General features: G+C 45.5%; 1 protein-coding gene across 5 annotated transcripts in view; it reads left to right on the top strand.

Annotated features, from left to right (window-relative positions):
• The window catches only part of LOC139371305 (E3 ubiquitin-protein ligase TRIM62-like), a 43,090-nt gene extending 24,682 nt beyond the window's left edge, over positions 1-18,408 (top strand). For 3 of the 5 annotated variants that reach the window (XM_071111619.1, XM_071111618.1, XM_071111617.1), the window contains exons 3-6: positions 2,356-2,451; positions 8,186-8,511; positions 12,071-12,186; positions 16,060-18,408. In XM_071111619.1, the coding sequence (XP_070967720.1) occupies positions 2,356-2,451; positions 8,186-8,511; positions 12,071-12,186; positions 16,060-16,613 (1,092 nt within the window). In that variant the 3' untranslated portion in view covers positions 16,614-18,408. The remainder of the gene's footprint in view (positions 1-2,355; positions 2,452-8,185; positions 8,512-12,070; positions 12,187-16,059) is intronic. The other 2 variants (XM_071111621.1, XM_071111620.1) reach the window with 1 other exon arrangement.
• The last annotated feature ends 1 nt before the right edge of the window (position 18,409 follows it).

The raw sequence follows: 18,409 nt of genomic DNA on the forward strand, positions 1-18,409 counted from the left end.
GATATATTGAAGCGACATCAGTCAGGAAGTTAAAGCTTGGTCGTAAATGGGTCTTTCAAATGGACAATGACCCAAAGCATACTTCCAAAGTTGTGGCAAAATGGCTTAAGGACAACAAAGTCAAGGTATTGTAGTGGCCATCACAAAGCCCTGACCTCAATCCCAGAGGAAATTTGTGGGCAGAACTGAAAAAGCGTGTGCGAGCAAGGAGGCTTACAAACCTGACTCGGTTACACCAGCTCTGTCAGGAGGAATGGGCCACAATTCACCCAATTTATTGTGGGAAGCTTGTGGAAGGCTACCCGACATGTTTGACCCATGTTAAATAATTTAAAGGCAATGCTACCAAATACTAATTTGACTGTATGTAAATGTCTGACCCACTGGGAGTGTGATGAAAGAAATACAAGTTTAAATAAATCCTTCTCTCTACTATTCTGCCATTTCACATTCTTAAAATAAAGTGGTGATCCTAACTGACTTAATTAAGATAGGTAATTTTTACTAGGACTAAATGTCAGGAATTGTGAAAAACTGAGTTTAAATGTATTTAGCTAAGGTGTATGTAAACTTCAGACTTCAACTGTATGTATGCACGCAAAACCCTGACAAAATATAAATATATATATTGAGCACCTGTTGAACTCCAGAAGTCCTGTGTGACGCTCATTCACGCTGCGACTGGGGCTGTTTTGTTCCTGTCTTCCTCAGAGCAGGCAGCCTGTTTGAAGCCAGTAACCCTCTTTAGCTCCTAAGCAAGTTGCTGTATTAGTAAGGCCTGCAGCTGGCAGGAACGTTTGGGGAAAATATTAAGCCCCTGTGCATGTTTAGGAAATGTGAGGCAGTGATCTCATTTTCTAAGATGTAGCCTGGAGCTGTTAATGTGAGAGAAAGGGGGAGGGGTGTGTGTGAGAAATTAGTTAGGTTTATAATCAGCCAACCAACCGTGACCCTGTTCCCTGCCGCTCGGCATCCTGGGGGAAATATCATATCAGACTTTGGTCCGCCTGCTGAGATGGTCAGGGGGAGGAGTCAAGGGCTGCCTTTTTAGCTTTTTTTTCCTTAGGATGCTTTTTTCCCTTTTTTTGTTATTCTTTAGTTTTTTTATACTCTTATGTTTGTTTTGTAGTAAATATTGAAGTTTTTTTTTTTCCTGTGAAGCACATTGTGTTGCATTCTGTCTGAAATGTGCTGTATAAATACAGCTTGATTTGACTCCTTAAAGCAGATAGACTGCAGTTTCAAATGGCATGGGACAGTGTTGCCCCTCTCTCGGTTAGTATCTTGAAGCAAGATTATTCTTAATTTTTTCGATGCTATAGGCCAATACAATGATCTGCTTACTATTGCATACAACATCCAGTCAGACAACAGAGTGAGGTCCCTGGCAGTGCAGAAGCCCGTGTAAACGGCGCTCCTCTCTTCGGATTGGTCCATAGCCTGTAAGAGGAGAGTGCCCTCTGACCTATTGCAGGCTGGAGCTGGCCCTGAGAGAAATAGAACCTGCTGACCGTACTGAAGTCTTCCTATCATTAAAATGTAAAGCCACGTTCCATCTCAGCACTGGGAGATTGTTTTACTTAGTCCATGTCCTTGAAAAGGCTCATTCAAAGCTGTATAGAAAGAAACTACCCACATGTCTACCACGTCTATTTTGTAGCCAATATTATAACCAATGAAATGGGCTTCTTCCGTCAGCACATCGTAAACCAAAGTACATGGCCTGTTTCTGTGCCAAAGAGCGGAATTTGAAGACTGTTGGCTTGAATATTTGATAGTCAACAGGAAGAAATGTTCCATTGCTGCATTGGTATTCCTCTCAGTACTTTCCACAGCAGCAGCTAAATGACCCCTTCTGTCCTTCTTTACTGACAGTCCCACGTAGAATTCTGTTATCCCTCTGGACTATTGGAACTGGAGGAGAGCTTAGCAGTGATCTTCACTGGCAGCATGACATTCAACACATTCTCAAGCCCTGCACCTGAATTCCCCCTGCTCCACTTCTGACACTTAGCAATTCCAGTCATATGAGCCTGTGCCTCTGTCTAAGTGGATTATGTTGCTTTTAGAATTCAAGTCACTGTGTGTGCAGCGGATTGGGCTCGGGGGACCTCTGTCTAGACTGGGCTCGGGGGACCTCTGTCTAGACTGGGCTCGGGGGACCTCTGTCTAGACTGGGCTCGGGGGACCTCTGTCTAGACTGGGCTCGGGGGACAGCAGCACAGAGACCCACTTTCTCTCTGATGGAACCCTCTCTGGAAACCTCCGTTCCTCAGACCCAGTTCATTTTGGCTCTCTTTTGCGCTCGCTCTCTTTCGTGCTCGCTAATATATTGTCTGATATGTTCTGTTGCAGAGGGAGATGAAGGAGCAGCTGGCCACTCTGCAGGACAGTGAGAAGGGACACACAGAGGCCCTGCGGCTACTGCAGAGACAACTCACTGAGACCAAGGTAACACACTAGGCACTACTCACTGAGACCAAGGTAACACACTAGGCACTACTCACTGAGACCAAGGTAACACACTAGGCACTACTCACTGAGACCAAGGTAACACACTAAGCACTACTCACTGAGACCAAGGTAACACACCAAGCACAAACATTCACTTAGACAAAGGTAACTTAGAGAGCCTTTTTACCCATTAGAGACAAAGTTAATGGTCGAGTTGTTTGTCTGTCTCTCATCGTATCTCTATCTCACCCTCCACCTAAGTCTGTACTGAACTGATTGGTTTATTGAGCATCTCTTTAATCTATACACCCTGTTTTAATCAGCAGAACAAGAGCAGTCACTCAATACAACAGATATTCCTCAATCACCTTTTCTGTCTCATCTCTTCCCTCTTTGATGACTTTGAGATTCACAAAGGCACGGCTGTCTGACAGAGTGAGTGTGGGGCGTCATTTGGAAGGGTGTCGTTCTTTCCGCTGTTTACATGCTGGCTGTTCCCTGGCACGCCAACCCAGCCAGCGCCCTCCCGTCTTCCTGTCCTGTCTGCAGGACTTTACTTAAAATGGCTCTGGCCCAGCAAGGCAGACCTGCCTGCTTCCACTGCCATTCTGCCGTCACCTTCAGCTGACTGCCTGTTGGAGCTCTTCTAGCCCCTCCATTATAAATCAGTCCATCTCATTAGGTTTGCATCCATTTGTCCGAAGAGATGTGCGTTGCCTGGAAGAGGCCCATAGGGGAACTAAATCGATCTCTCTGCCTCTCTAATACATTTAGGTTGATGACAATGAAATGCTCTGTTGTTCTCCTGCCCTTCCTGCTTGACCACACACAGAATCCAAATAAGAATTGATTTGTAGGATCTGATCAAAGCACCCACAAATTATGTTATGTAATCCTGAAATGGGAGACTGCCCACCTCAAACACGCATAATCGTCTCTACCCCTCTCCCCTGGAACATGAAGGTGTTGAAACTGAAACTTTGAGTAGGGTGGTGTGAGGCTGCCAATACCCTTGTTTTGGTTTGACTTAAATGTCCCCCAACACTGCTGTTTGTCACTTAATTGGTTTATATTGGTTCTGGTGCTCTAGTTTAGTTCCAGTCCTGGGCCCATGTGTTTAGGGGCATCCCCTTCCCTGTCTGAAGAGCAGACGTTGTCTGATTCTCTGGCCGTGGGGGTTTGTCTGATTTAACGAGCTGCTTCTCTGAGACCCAGCCTCCTCTTCCTGTAGGCTTAATATGAGCTTTAAATATCCACCCTGCCATAGCCATAACACCCTGCTGGAGAAGACTGGCACATGGTTACTGCATCGCTGCAGGCCTCATCAGTCCTGTCCTCCTCTCACTGTCACACTCACATCCCACTCCTGCCCTGCTCTGTATTGGAGATAAATGATCTTAATAGGCTTAAAGTTCCCAGCAGCACAGAGAGAATATCTGCCTGCTTCTAGGTTCCTACAGGAACAGGCATGCTGCTGGAGTGAAATTGATTTATGGCAGGCAGTAGCAATAAAACCCAGATTCTGATGCTGCTACCCCTGCTCCCTGGTGTTCCCCTGTGATGGAGAGGAGTAGAGACTACTAGAACAGAGCGAATGTTTCCTTTGTACAGACAGACAAAAGCCCTGCGTGAGAAGCTGCTCCCTCTCCAGTTGTTACTGGACTGAGCCTCTTGGATCTCCTCTCTTTGTTCTGTGTCTCTGCTGCTACTGTTGCTGTTAGCATTGGAGATTATTAATTTCCTCTTCAAGTCCAGCGCCCTCCTTGATTTCCCCACGATTTCTCCAATTCACACCACTCTCTCCTCTCCTCAGCTTCCGCTCCTTTTCCCCTCATCAAGAGCACTGCTCTTCCAATAATAGCATCCTTTTCACTGACTATCCGCTGGCCTTGTAAATTGCCTTCAACACACAGCTTGTCTGTCCCCAGCCGACCCCACAGCATCAGCCTTCTAAGCATGCTTTCGATCTCACAAGCAGTACCACTATTAAAACAGCACAATGTGACTAACTGTGCTCTAGGGCCTCTTCCACTGTCCCAACCAACCAGTGAGGCTGAGCTTTGCCCTATTCTACTCCTAATGCTCTCTATATAGGCCGTTCTTATGATAGAACATTTTGTATTGATTTAATGTTGGATGATCTATAACAGCAGATGGGGATTGTCCCTAGAAGTCCTGCCTATGACTGTTAGACAGATTTTTTCGAGCCCTGAATGCTGAAGGCTGTGGTATATCAGACTGTATACCACAGGTATGATGACACAACTTTTTACTGTTCTAATTACTATGGTTACCAGTTTATAATAACAATAAGGCACCTCAGGAGTTTCTAGTATATGACCAATATACAACGGCTAAGGGCTGTATCCAGACACTGCGTTGCGTCGTACGTAAGAACAGTCCACAGTTGTGGTATGTTAGCCATATACTACACCCCTTCTTGTGCATTCAGGGCTCAAACCCCCCAGCTGTTAAGATGGAGCCGAAGATGATGGCTGACGTTTTACATGCTTGTAACCAATTGTGCAATTTAAAAAAAAATATGTATCTTTTTTTTTAAACTTATTTTGTACATAATGTTGCTGCTACTGTCTCTTATGACCGAAAATAACTTATGGACATCAGATCTGGGATTACTCACCACGGACTGGAAGAAGGTTTTTCCTTTAACGAGTCTGACGAGAAAGATATACTGCTCTCCCGGGAACAGGCCCATATCCACGTCATTTGCGTGAAGAAAAGACGCATCGCCGCGTGGTATGGCAACTGCTCGGTATCTGAAAGCCCATAGATCAGGCTGCCTTTTGAGAATCTGTAGGAGAGCCAGTTAACTCCCACTGCTATCAATTCTACTTGCTAACATGCAATCATTGGAGAATACAATAGATTATTTATGAATCATCCTACCTACGGGACATATAAGATATTATAATTCTTAGTTTCACCAAGTTGTGGCTGAACTACGACACGGATCATTTAGAGCTGGAGGGATTTTCAATGCACCGGCGGAACAGAGAAGCTACGTCTGGTAAGATGAGGGGTGGGGGTCTGTCTTTTTGTCTAACAGCTGGTGCGTGATGTCTAATATTAAAGAAGTCTTGCGGTATTGCTCGCCTGAGGTAGAGTACATTTTGATAAGTTGTAGACCACACTATTTACCAGGAGAGTTCTTATCTATATTATTCGTAGCCATCTATTTACCACCACAGAACGAAGCTGGCACTAAGACCGCACTCAACCAACTCTAAGGCCAAAAGCAAACAAGAAAATGCTCACCCAGAGGCAGCACTCCTAGTGGCCGGGGACTTTAATGCAGGCAAACTTATATCACTTTTACCAAATTTTTACCAAGAAAATTCTAGACCACCTTTACTCCACACACAGAGATGCATACAAAGCTCTCTCCTGCCCCCCATTTGGCAAATCTGACCATAATTATATCCCCCTGATTCCTGCTTACAAGCAAAAACTAAAGCAGGAAGTACCAGTGACTCGCTCAATACGGAAGTGGTCAGATGCCACGGATGCTTCACTACAGGACTTTTTTGTTAGCACAGACTGGAATATGTAACGGGATTCATCCAATGGCATTGAGGAGTACACCACCTCAGTCATCGGCTTCATCAAAAAGTGCATAGACGACGTCGTCCCCACAGTTGACCGTCTGTACATATCCCAACCATTAGCCATGGATTACAGGTGACATCCGCATCGAGTTAAAGGCTAGAGCTGCCGCTTTCAAAGAGCGGGACACTGATCCGGACGCCTATAAGAAATCCCGCTAATACCCTCAGACTAATAATTAAACAAGCAAAGCATCAATACAGGATTAAGATTGAATCCTACTACACAGACTCTGACGCTAGTTGGATGTGGCAGGGCTTGAAAACTATTACGGACTACGAATGGAAACCCAGACGCGAGCTGCCCAGTGACGTGAGCCTACCAGACAAGCTAAATGCCTTTTATGCTCGCTTCAAGGCAAGCAGCACTGAAGAATGCACGAGAGCACCAGCTGTTCTGGATGACTGTGTGATAACAAACTCGGTAGACGAGTAAGACTTTTTGAGTCTGTAAAACCTACATGTTTCAGGCAGAACACCATAGTCCCTGTGCCCAAGGAAGCGAAGGTAACCTGCCTAAATGATTACCGCCCCGTAGCACTCACATTGGTAGCCATGAAATGCTTTGAAAGGCTGGTCAAGGCTCACATCAACAGCATCCTCCCGGATACCCTAGACCCACTCCAATTCGCATACCGCCCCAACAGATCCACAGATGACGCAGTCTCCATCGCACTCCACACTGCCCTTTTCCACCTGGTCAAAGGAACACCTATGTGAAAATGCTGTTCATTGACGACAGCTCAGTGTTCAACACCAGAGTGCCCACGAAGCTCATCACTAAGCTAAGGACCCTGGGACAAAACAACTCCCTCTGCAACTTGATCCTGGACTTCCTGACAGGCCACCCCAGGTGGTAAGAGTAGGCAACAACACGTCTGCCACGTCCCCTCTTGTACTCGCTGTTCACCCACGACTGCGTGGCCAAACACGACTCCAACACCATTAAGTTTGCTGACGACACAAGTGGTAGGCCTGATCACCGACAACGATTTGACAGCCTAAAGGGTGGTCAGAGAACTGGCAGTGTGGTGCCAGGAAAACAACCTCTCCCTCAATGTGAGCAAGACAAAGGAGTTGATCGTGGACTACAGTAAAAGACAGGCCGAACAGGCCCCATTTAACATCAACAGGGCTGTAGTTGAGCGGGTCGAGAGTTTCAAGTTTCTTGGTGTCCACATCACCAACAGTCTATCATGGTCCAAACACACCAAGGCAGTCGTGAAGAGGGCACGACAACACCTTTTCCCTCTCAGGAGACTGAAAAGATTTGGCATGGGTCACCAGATCCTCAAAAGGTTCTACAGCTGCATCATCGAGATCATCCTGACCGATTGCATCACCGCGTGGTATGGCAACTGCTCGGTATCTGACCGTAAGGCGCGACAGCGGGTAGTGCGAACGGCCCAGTACATCACTGGGGCCAAGCTTCCTGCCATCCTGGACCTATTTAATAGGCGGTGTCAGAGGGAAGCCCATAAAATTGTCAGAGACTCCAGTCACACAAGTCATAGACTGTATTTTTTTCTTTCTGCTGCCGCATGGCAAGTGGTATCGGAGCGCCGAGTCTACAACCAAAAGGCTCCTTAAAAGCTTCTACACCCCCAAGCCATAAGACTGCTGAACAATTAATCGAATGGCCACCGGACGATTACATTGCGCCCCCCCCCCCCCCAATTTTTTTTTTTTTTGTACTCTGCTGCTACTTGCTGTTTATTATCTATGCATAGTCACTTCACCCCTACCTACATCTACAAATGACCTATAACCTGTATCCCCGCACACTGACTCGGTATCGGTACCCCCTGTATATAGCCTTGTTATTGTGTTTTATTATTTTTTTACTTTAGTTTATTTGGTAAATATTTTCTGAACCAACACTTCAAGAAGAGTTAAGGGCTTGTAAGTAAGCATTTCACGGTAAGGCCTACACTTGTATTCGGCGCATGTGACATAGTTAGATTAGATTTTTGATTTGATAATGATGCTTAATGGTTGTAGCATAACCTGCACTTTCATTGTAAATAAATAACCTCTCATCCCTCCTCTCTCTCATCTCTCTTGTCCCCGTCTCCTCTCGTTCTCTCTCGTTCTCTCTCTCGTTCCAGTCGTCGGCCAAGGGCCTTCGTGCGACCATCGGCGAGGTGTTTGAGCATCTGCAGCGATTTCTGCGCGAGCGCCAGAAGGCCATGTTTGAGGAGCTGGAGACTGATACAGCGCGCACGCTCTCCGACATCGAGCACAAGATCCAGCGTTTCAGCCAGCAGCTGCGTGACGTCAAGGAGGGCATCGGCATCCTGCAGGAGCGCCTCAACGAGCCAGGCCGCCATGAATTCCTGGAGGGCGTTGCCCTCACCTCCGAGAGGTGCTCTGCTTACTGTCTGACTGACCATGGATCAGCTGTTCTTCCAAACAGCCACAGTCCTAAACTTTTGTAAGATAGTACGCTGTCTGAGGTTATGTTATACTACCCTCCTAACATAACACCATCCCCTGAATGTAATCCATTCTGCTCATCGTCAGGATATTGATATCTTGGAGTGAAAGTGCAGAGTTAGGCAATGAGGCTTATCCCAGGTCTCTGACATATCTTAACAGGCCAGATATACAGGGCTCATTATTTGAAATCTGTGAAAGAGTGGGCTCAGGGGAATAGAGTTGAAGTATTTAAGATCTTAGAGGGATTGATAAGGTTGACTGAGGAAGTTGTTGCATCAGTAGGCATTCTAACAACCAGTCCAGAGGGCATTGATAGGAATGAGTGAAGAATGAACTGATATCCAGGTTCGCCATCTCACAGTTTCCAAAAATTATTTTTAACTTTGTGAGAACAGGCTTGACAAGGTTGTGGTTTCTCCTCAGGCTAAGTCACTTAAACGCACAGCAGGTGAATGGTTAGCCTTGCCTCACTGAGCACCCTGTTCTTTTTTCATTTTTTTTTCAATGTTCCTCAAGATGATCAATGTTTAGCTGTGCATCCCTAGCTTTCCCAGGCAGGGTTGAGAAGGGCTTCAAAGTGGTTAAAATCGGAAGATAACGATTCACAGATACACTTGTATCTTAAACACGTGTATCGGTCTACGGACCCCAAACCAACCAATCCAAATGTAGTATGCGTCGGTCAGAAAATCTACAGTTGAAGTTGGAAGTTGACATACTTGGAGTCATTAAAACTCATTTTTCAACCACTCCACAAATTTCTTGTTAACAAACTATAGTTTTGGCAAGTTGGTTAGGACATCTACTTTGTGCATGACACAAGTCATTTTTGTTTACAGACAGATTATTTCACTAATAATTCACTATCACAATTCCAGTGGGTCAGAAGTTTACATACACTAAGTTGACTGTGCTTTTAAACAGCTTGGAAAATTCCAGAAAATGATGTCATGGCTTTAGAAGCTTCTTATAGGCTAATTGACATCATTTGAGTCAATTGGAAGTGTACCTGTGGATGTATTTCAAGGTCTACCTTCATACTCAGTGCATCTTTGCTTCACATTACGGGAAAATCAAAAGGAATCAGTCAAGACTTCAGAAAAACAATTGTAGACCTCGACAAGTCTGGGTCAACATTGGGAGCAATTTCCAAACGCCTGAAGGTACCACGTTCATCTGTACAAACAATAGTACGCAAGTATAAACACCATGGGACCACCATCATACCTTTCAGGAAGGAGACGCATTCTGTCTCCTAGAGATTAAATTACTTTGGTGTGAAAAGTGCAAATCAATCCCAGAACAACAGTAAAGGACCTTGTGAAGATGCTGGAGGAAACGGGTACAAAAGTATCTATGTCCCCAGTAGAACGAGTCCTATATCAACATAACCTGAAAGGCCACTCAGCAAGGAAGAAGCCACTGCTCCAAAACTGCCATAACGCCAGACTACGGTTTGCAACTGCACATGGGGACAAAGATCGTACTTTTTTAAGAAATGTCCTCTGGTCTGATGAAACAAAAATAAAACTGTTAGGCCATGATGACCATCGTTATGTTTGCAGGAAATAGGGGGATGCTTGCAAGCCAAAGAACACCATCCCAACTGTGAAGCACGGGGGTGGCAGCATCATGTTAAGGGGGTGCTTTGCTGCAGGAGCGACTGGTGCACTTCACAAAATAGATGGCATCATGAGGGAGAAAAATGGTGGATATATTGAAGCAACAGCTCAATACATCAGTCAGGAAGTTAAAGCTTGGTCGCAAATGGGTCTTCCAAATGGACAATGACCCCAAGCATACTTTCAAAGTTGTGGCAAAATGGCTAAAGGACAACAAAGTCAAGGTATTGAAGTGGCCATCACAAAGCCCTGACCTCAATCCCATAGACAATTTGTGGGCAGAACTGAAAAGCGTGTGTGAGCAAGGAGGCCTACAAACCTGACTCAGTTACGCCATCCCTCCAGGAGGAATTGGCCACAATTCACCCAACTTATTGTGGAAGCTTGTGGAAGGCTACCCGACATGTTTGACCCAAGTTAAACAATTTAAAGGCAATGCTACCAAATACTAATTTGAGTGTATGGAAATTTCTGACCCACTGGGAGTGTGATGAAAGAAATAAAAGATGAAATAAATCATTCTCTCTACTATTATTCTGACATTTCATGTTCTTAAAATAAAGTGATGATCCTAAATGACCTAAAACAGGGATTTTCACTGGGATTAAATGTCAGGAATTGTGAAAAACGGAGTTTAAATGTATTTGGCTATGATGTATATAAACTTCCGACTTCAACTGTATATAGTACACAGTACATACATACACACACGTCAGCTCCGACAGATCCAGCTCAGGGAAGACCAGCTCATGAGCTCCATCAGCAGCAGATTTTAATTTAGAATGGAAAATTATTGTGTTTATGCAACACATGTTAGTGCATTGAATCACATTGAACTGAACCGCATTTATTCGTAATCTAATCAAACTGAAACCTATTGTTCCTGTATCGGAGCCAAATCAAATTGATTTATATAGCCCTTCGTACATTAGCTGATATCTCAGTGCTGTACAGAAACCCAGCCTAAAACCCCAAACAGCAAGCAATGCAGGTGTAGAAGCACGGTGGCTAGGAAAAACTCCCTAGAAAGGCCAAAACCTAGGAAGAAACCTATAGAGGAACCAGGCTATGTGGGGTGGCCAGTCCTCTTCTGGCTGTGCCAGGTGGAGATTATAACAGAACATGGCCAAGATGTTCAAATGTTCATAAATGACCAGCATGGTCAAATAATAATAATCACAGGCAGAACAGTTGAAACTGGAGCAGCAGCACGGCCAGGTGGACTGGGGACAGCAAGGAGTCATGTCAGGTAGTCCTGAGGCATGGTCCTAGGGCTCAGGTCCTCCGAGAGTGAGAAAGAAAGAATTAGAGAGAGCATATTTAAATTCACACAGGACACCTGATAGGACAGGAGAAGTACTCCAGATAAAACAATCTGACCCTAGCCCCCCAACACACAAACTACTGCAGCATAAATACTGGAGGCTGAGACAGGAGGGGTCAGGAGACACTGTGGCCCCATCCGATGACACCCCCGGACAGGGCCAAACAGGAAGGATATAACCCCACCCACTTTGCCAAAGCACAGCCCCCACACCACTAGAGGGATATCGTCAACCACCAATTTACCATCCTGGCCTAGGCCGAATACATCCCAGGCATCTAGATACATATCGAATCTTCTTGAAAGGGAAAGATGCATATCCCTAGTGGGAAAACCACCTCTTCCTGTCTGAACCCAAGGCTACATGTGGGAGTGATGAAAATTACTAATGTGGGGGTTGACACAGTAATAGCACTACAGCTGACCCCTGACCCCCCCCCCTGTAGAACATTAAGCCTTGGGGCATCCAGAGTCTGACAGATGCTTTAATCAACAACATACAGAGAAAATGGTGCAGTTACTAGAGACATCTCACAGAGGGCGCAAAGAGATGTGAATGTAAGAGTAGATTATTGACAATGACATTGATTGTCCTTCTCCCCCCACAGGATAAAAGGAAAGATACATGAGACCAATTTAACATATGAAGATTTCCCGACCTCCAAGTACATGGGGCCCCTGCAGTACACAATATGGAAGTCTCTATTTCAGGATATTTCACCAGGTATGCACCACCTATGGTTACCGTTAACCCTCACCCAATTAAACTGTGTAACAGCATGGGCTTCAACAGGAGCCTCTTATGAATTGTAGATACTCCCAAATACCTCAACACGTCAATCAGTAATGATACAAATCGTTGTCTTCCACCATGGAAGGGTAGCATAGATTGAGTTTTAAATTGGGCTTGATGGAACAAGGAAATAATAGTAACCTTGGAACAGACTTACACAGTGGGAGCTAATCCTGCATTAAAATAGATGGAATGTTTGAGCTTTAGGAACTGCGTGATGAGAAAATGGTGGCTGGAGGGTTGAGATGCCCTTCTCTGCTAGGAGAGTTGATGATGAGCTATTCTCTCTCCTCTTCTCCCCCTCATATTCTCCCTAAGCCCCCAGCCATCACTCACTCTTAGAGAAGGTTATTGAAAATAATGCACCAAGGAATATTTCACTCCTTCAATAGATTCACCATTTTGTCCTGTAGCTGGTGAGAAGGCAGGGTGGTTTCTTGGCCTCCCTTGACTGCGTGCCAAATGAAATAATTGGTTCCAATCCATCACCACTGGCTGCCACGGTGACGGCACAACGCCTTTCCATCCCATCAGATGATAGACTTATTACTCCCCTAAACTATCTCTTCTCTCTCTGTGCCTTTTTTTAATCTGTGTTCCCAATTAGAAAAATAGCATGTGTGTGTCTGACTGTGTGAGAGAGGGGGTATGAATGCATTTGTTTGTATGTGTCTAAGAGAGAGTGTCATTATGTGGTAAAGACATTGTCCTGCCTGCTGGCTACTGGCCATGCCTCCTGTTTATACTGTAAGATGTAACTACCGAGGAACAAGGTTGTGATTTGGCAAATTCCCCTCTGTCTGTTTTATTCTAAACCACCTCTATGTATGGGAGTGAGTGAGGAGAACAAGCAGCCATTGTTCCTCTAGTTCAGTTTTCCATAATGACTGGGGAAAAAAACTCCAGGTGGTGGAGCAGGCAGGGGTGGAGTGCTACAACCAATCTCCCTCCGTAACCCACAGTTAACCCGCAATACTACATGCAGCTGGCAGCCTCCAGCCATGCCAGGCCAACACAGAGTTGTAGACTCATACTCTATAAGGTATATCTATAACGACTGCTTCCCACCACAGCTCTATTTCCATACCTTTGCATGACATGGAGTACAACATCAAACAGTGGAGGCCAGGGTACTTTGAATGTAGGGTAACATGGGGTAAGATGCCCATGCTTATAGTAACAAACTATAAAGGAAAATAAATGGCTACAGTTGACTTTAAAAAAAATAAATGATTAAATGTGTTTTTTAGGAAAGGGGCATTTTGCCCAGCTACCGGGGTAACAACCTTTTTCAATGGCGCCACAGCTTTCTCCAGTGTCACCGGGTTTTCCAGTGTCAGTTTTTTTTCTCCCTTTGCTTTCTTCCTTCTCTCTTAGTTTTTTTACTTGTCCTCCAGGACTATAGCCGACAGCCTTTCTTTGCCTAGGCCTGGCCTCCTGTATCCTTGGCCTGGGTGACAACCCCAAATGACCTTTGCTGCTGTTTGTTGTTGTAGAACTAGTACTTTAAACAAATAAACAACTCATTAGTATTGGTTCAATAAACACTTATTTCTAATCACACTATATGCTACTTTCTATTTCCTAAAATGAGTGCTGACGTTCAGAGCAAGGTCACCTGTGGGTGCTGGGTAGGCTTTGTGGTGGTGGATGTGGCAGAGGTTGATGTTGTGGGATATGAATGGATAATTCTGTGTGCTGCTTCATGAAACCACAAAACCAGTCTATGCCTGCCAGTCTAACCCTGGCCCTTATTTTAACTTTTACCCCTAACCCTGCTAACTGGGGGTTAGCTAGCTATGCTAGCAGACATTGGCTTATGCTAACGAGCTGGTAAGCATTTATTTCACCTCAGACTTTCGGTTAGTGAAGTTGCTAGTTAGCTAACTGGGCTAGCCAGTGCCAAAATTACAGCTATAAACAAATGATCAATCATAAAGGGGCGAGATGCCCATCTCCCAACATACTAACCTAACATATTACTACTTTACTCAAAAACAATCAATATTTTTCTCTCGAAACAAGTGGATGATTTATCTTAAGGTTTTCCTTCATGTATATAAAAATAATAATAATCATTGGATCTAAATGACCCAAAAAATTTATGAAACAGGAAATTTGTAGTTGATCGAGACTAATGGCAGCCAGAGGAATTGTTGAGAAAAATCTGTCACATCTTGTGGTTTTTGTGAGAATTACAGGGGATTTTCAGTTTTTAGCATTGTCAGTGTGTGAACCAACAGTCCCAAACATGGCGGCTGTAAATACTTCTTCATGATTTCTTCATTACCTGAAATATGATAACAGTAGATGTAGGGTGTATTGCAAGAGATTAGGCTACCCATGAGTCATCCCAACACCATTGACAGTCCCTTATTCTGTTCCTGATAGGGTCCTTCAGCTGCATCAGCTCATTTTTGCTAGAGCAGAAACACCAGCTTGAAGCTAGTCAACCTATAGTGACCACTGCAGACAGAGACTGTGCCATTGACACAGCTCAGCTCCTCCCTCCAAACAGAATGTCCTTGGTCCTCTCCCATCCATCTGGTGTATCACTTTTTAAATATAATGTTTTGGAGATCAATTTGTATGCACTTGACGTCAGGACCCCTCTCCAGTTTAGGGACTGGCTGAAATGGGATGCCAGGATATTTTCACTGCCTCAGCATAGAACTCAGACAGTACAGTGTTGATAGTGAAAATGGAGTGCACCAAATGACACAGCAGTTCTGGAGCTAGTGTCTGTCAGAGAGGGCATGTCCCCATAACAGCAGTTCTGGAGCTAGTGTCTGTCAGAGAGGGAGTGTCCCCATAACACCGCAGTTCTGGAGCTAGTGTCTGTCAGAGAGGGAGTGTCCCCATAACAGCAGTTCTGGAGCTAGTGTCTGTCAGAGCGGGAGTGTCCCCATAACAGCAGTTATGTAGCTAGTGTCTGTCAGAGAGGGAGTGTCCCCATAACAGCAGTTCTGGAGCTAGTGTCTGTCAGAGAGGGAGTGTCCTCATAACACAGCAGTTCTGGAGCTAGTGTCTGTCAGAGAGGGAGTGTCCCCATAACAGCAGTTCTGGAGCTAGTGTCTGTCAGAGAGGGAGTGTCCCCATAACACAGTAGTTCTGGAGCTAGTGTCTGTCAGAGAGGGAGTGTCCTCATAACACAGTAGTCATGGAGCTAGTGTCTGTGAGAGAGGGAGTGTCCTCATAACACAGCAGTTCTGGAGCTAGTGTCTGTCAGAGAGGGAGTGTCCTCATAACACAGCAGTTTTGGAGCTAGTGTCTGTCAGAGAGGGAGTGTCCCCAAAACACAGCAGTTCTGGAGCTAGTGTCTGTCAGAGAGGGAGTGTCCTCATAACACAGCAGTTCTGGAGCTAGTGTCTGTGAGAGAGGGAGTGTCCCCAAAACACAGCAGTTCTGGAGCTAGTGTCTGTCAGAGAGGGAGTGTCCCCATAACAGCAGTTCTGGAGCTAGTGTCTGTCAGAGAGGGAGTGTCCTCATAACACAGCAGTTCTGGAGCTAGTGTCTGTCAGAGAGGGAGTGTCCTCATAACACAGCAGTTCTGGAGCTAGTGTCTGTCAGAGAGGGAGTGTCCTCATAACACAGCAGTTCTGGAGCTAGTGTCTGTCAGAGAGGGAGTGTCCTCATAACATATTTTATACGTGTTTCTCTTGGCAAACAGTATTTCAAGAAGATGTCTTTATCTGTATCCTGTAACTGTCTTTATCTGGGCTAGCCCTGTCTGCTTGTCTCTGGTGTGTCTCCACATTAACCCTGTATCTCCATACATAATGTGTCCCTTCTCTCTCTCCGTAGTGCCAGCAGCTTTGACCTTAGACCCCGTCACAGCCCACCAGAGACTCATCCTATCAGATGACTGCACCATTGTAGCCTATGGTAACCTGCACCCCCAGCCGCTGCAGGACTCCCCGCGACGCTTCGACGTGGAGGTGTCTGTGCTGGGGGCCGAGGGCTTCGGCTCCGGGGTGCACTACTGGGAGGTGATGGTGTCAGAGAAGACCCAGTGGATGATCGGCGTGGCCAACGAGACGGTCAGCCGCAAGGGCAGCATCCAGATCCAGCCCAGCCGCGGCTTCTACTGCATTGTCATGCACGACGGCAACCAGTACAGCGCCTGCACCGAGCCCTGGACCCGCCTCAACGTCAAGAGCAAGCTGGAGAAGGTGGGCGTGTACCTGGACTACCCCAAGGGCCTGCTGGTGTTCTACAATGCTGACGACATGTCCTGGCTGTACACCTACAGGGAGAAAACTTTCCCGGCCAAGCTCTGCCCCTACTTCAGCCCCGGGCAGAGCCACGCCAACGGCAAGAATGTCCAGCCGCTGAGAATCAACATCGTGCGTCTATAAGAGCTACACACAGTGTCACTAGACAGATCAGATCACTCACCTCAACCCTAACCTGACAATAGGATGATGATGATATAACTACGATCCTAAAGACAACTAGTTTTAAAATGAAGGAATATGAGAAAAAGAACAGGGTGTATGACTATGGAATGTTTTTCTGTCTGGTTTGCGGGTGACAGGAAGTTTGTGTGTCCTGCTCTTTTTGCCTGTCGGTGTGGGTCCTCACTATTCTCACCTGGGAAAGACTATTGGAACGCTGCTCCAGCAGCATCGCTCCAACTGAGCCCTGGTTAGCTTCTTCACTGGTGTAAGGAGAGACTGTCTGCATAATGTCATCCCACAATGGTTTAGTGGGGGGATCTCTGTGTGCTGTTGCTGTCTGAGGACCACCTTGCACAAGCCCAAGGGCTCTGACACCCCTATGGTCCTTTTTCTTTGGCATAGCAGTTGTGAGTGAACGCCCGTCGTGGTGGCAGTGTTCCATGTCCCTCCATGTACCTGTACCCTTTACTGATGAAAATGATGTCGCAGCTCTTGATTATTTTCCCTCGGGTCACACGTGTACTTTTCCATCGTTGACAATGTCAGTCAGTCCAAGACGTGCTGGAACGGCAGAATCATGTTCCGTGTGGTCTAGTAATCGTCACAGTAGTAGTGTTTGCTGTCCTCACCGCTCCCTCCTTTCCCCAGCGAGTCTGTTGGTTTATTCACCTCCAGCACGCTAGTGCTCTACTCCAGCTGTACCTGTGGTTATTTATTCACTTAGTGTTAACACTCGTACATTCCTGATTCCATCTCCCTGCCTCCTCCCTTCCATGACATTGCTGATTTACACTTAGCCTATGGGGCAGAGACCACTTACGACTCGAGCAGCATGACGCTGCAATTAATGAGCTCTAGAATGTTTTTAATCAGTCATTCTGTCTCATTTTTTTCTTCAAATATGTTGAAACTAGTAAATGCTATGGATACAATGTTTTTTAATATATTTATAGATTGTCTAAATAGTTTAATGACTTTAAGGATATACAAATGGCCAAGGAGAACAGTATTACAGTACATTATTATACTGCCCTGGTCTGTTGGTATTCTTTTAACATCCATTTAGTTCCATAAGGCTGTTGCAGCGTAAACAGAATACACTGATATGTTTTGAGGCTCAGTTCTTGTTGGCTCCTGCCCCATATGCCTCAAGTGCTCTTGTGATCCCCTGATTTAAGGCCAGTCCTGTAGATTGTTAAGGGACGAGCTTTTGTATTATACAAAGTCCAGCACGGAGAGATCCAGGGGGGTGAGTGTGTGTGTTTGTCTGTATGTTAGTAAATCAAATGTATTTATATAGCCCTTCATACATCAGCTGATATCTCAAAGAGCTGTACAGTGTGTGTGCATGTTGGTGGAAAATGTATGTTCTGGCCTCGTCTGTGAGGTGATAAAATATCACTGCTGTCCCCCCGCCTCGTGTGTTTGTTCAATTTGAAGAACTGGGGCAGTTCACTACTTTGTTGGTATGTTCTGAAGAGTGCAGTATGATGCAGAACCATATTTGAAGCAAGACTGCTGTCCTGTGATATGGACACCAAGCAGGAGATGATTATTGTGGGGTGGTGGTGGGTAACTGGAGGGGGTCATAATAATGACCATTTATATGAACACTTTTTAATGAGGATTGTGTCTTTTGGATGATGGCCGCTGTGCACCCATTGTTGTGCGAACATACTCTGGTGTGCGTGCATCTGCTGCTAGAGGTCCATAACAAATGTTTTCATGTACAATTAAAGACAGGTAAAACCAAT

The sequence above is a fragment of the Oncorhynchus clarkii genome, chromosome 17 (genome assembly GCF_045791955.1).
Source record: "Oncorhynchus clarkii lewisi isolate Uvic-CL-2024 chromosome 17, UVic_Ocla_1.0, whole genome shotgun sequence".
Lineage (NCBI taxonomy): Eukaryota > Metazoa > Chordata > Actinopteri > Salmoniformes > Salmonidae > Oncorhynchus > Oncorhynchus clarkii.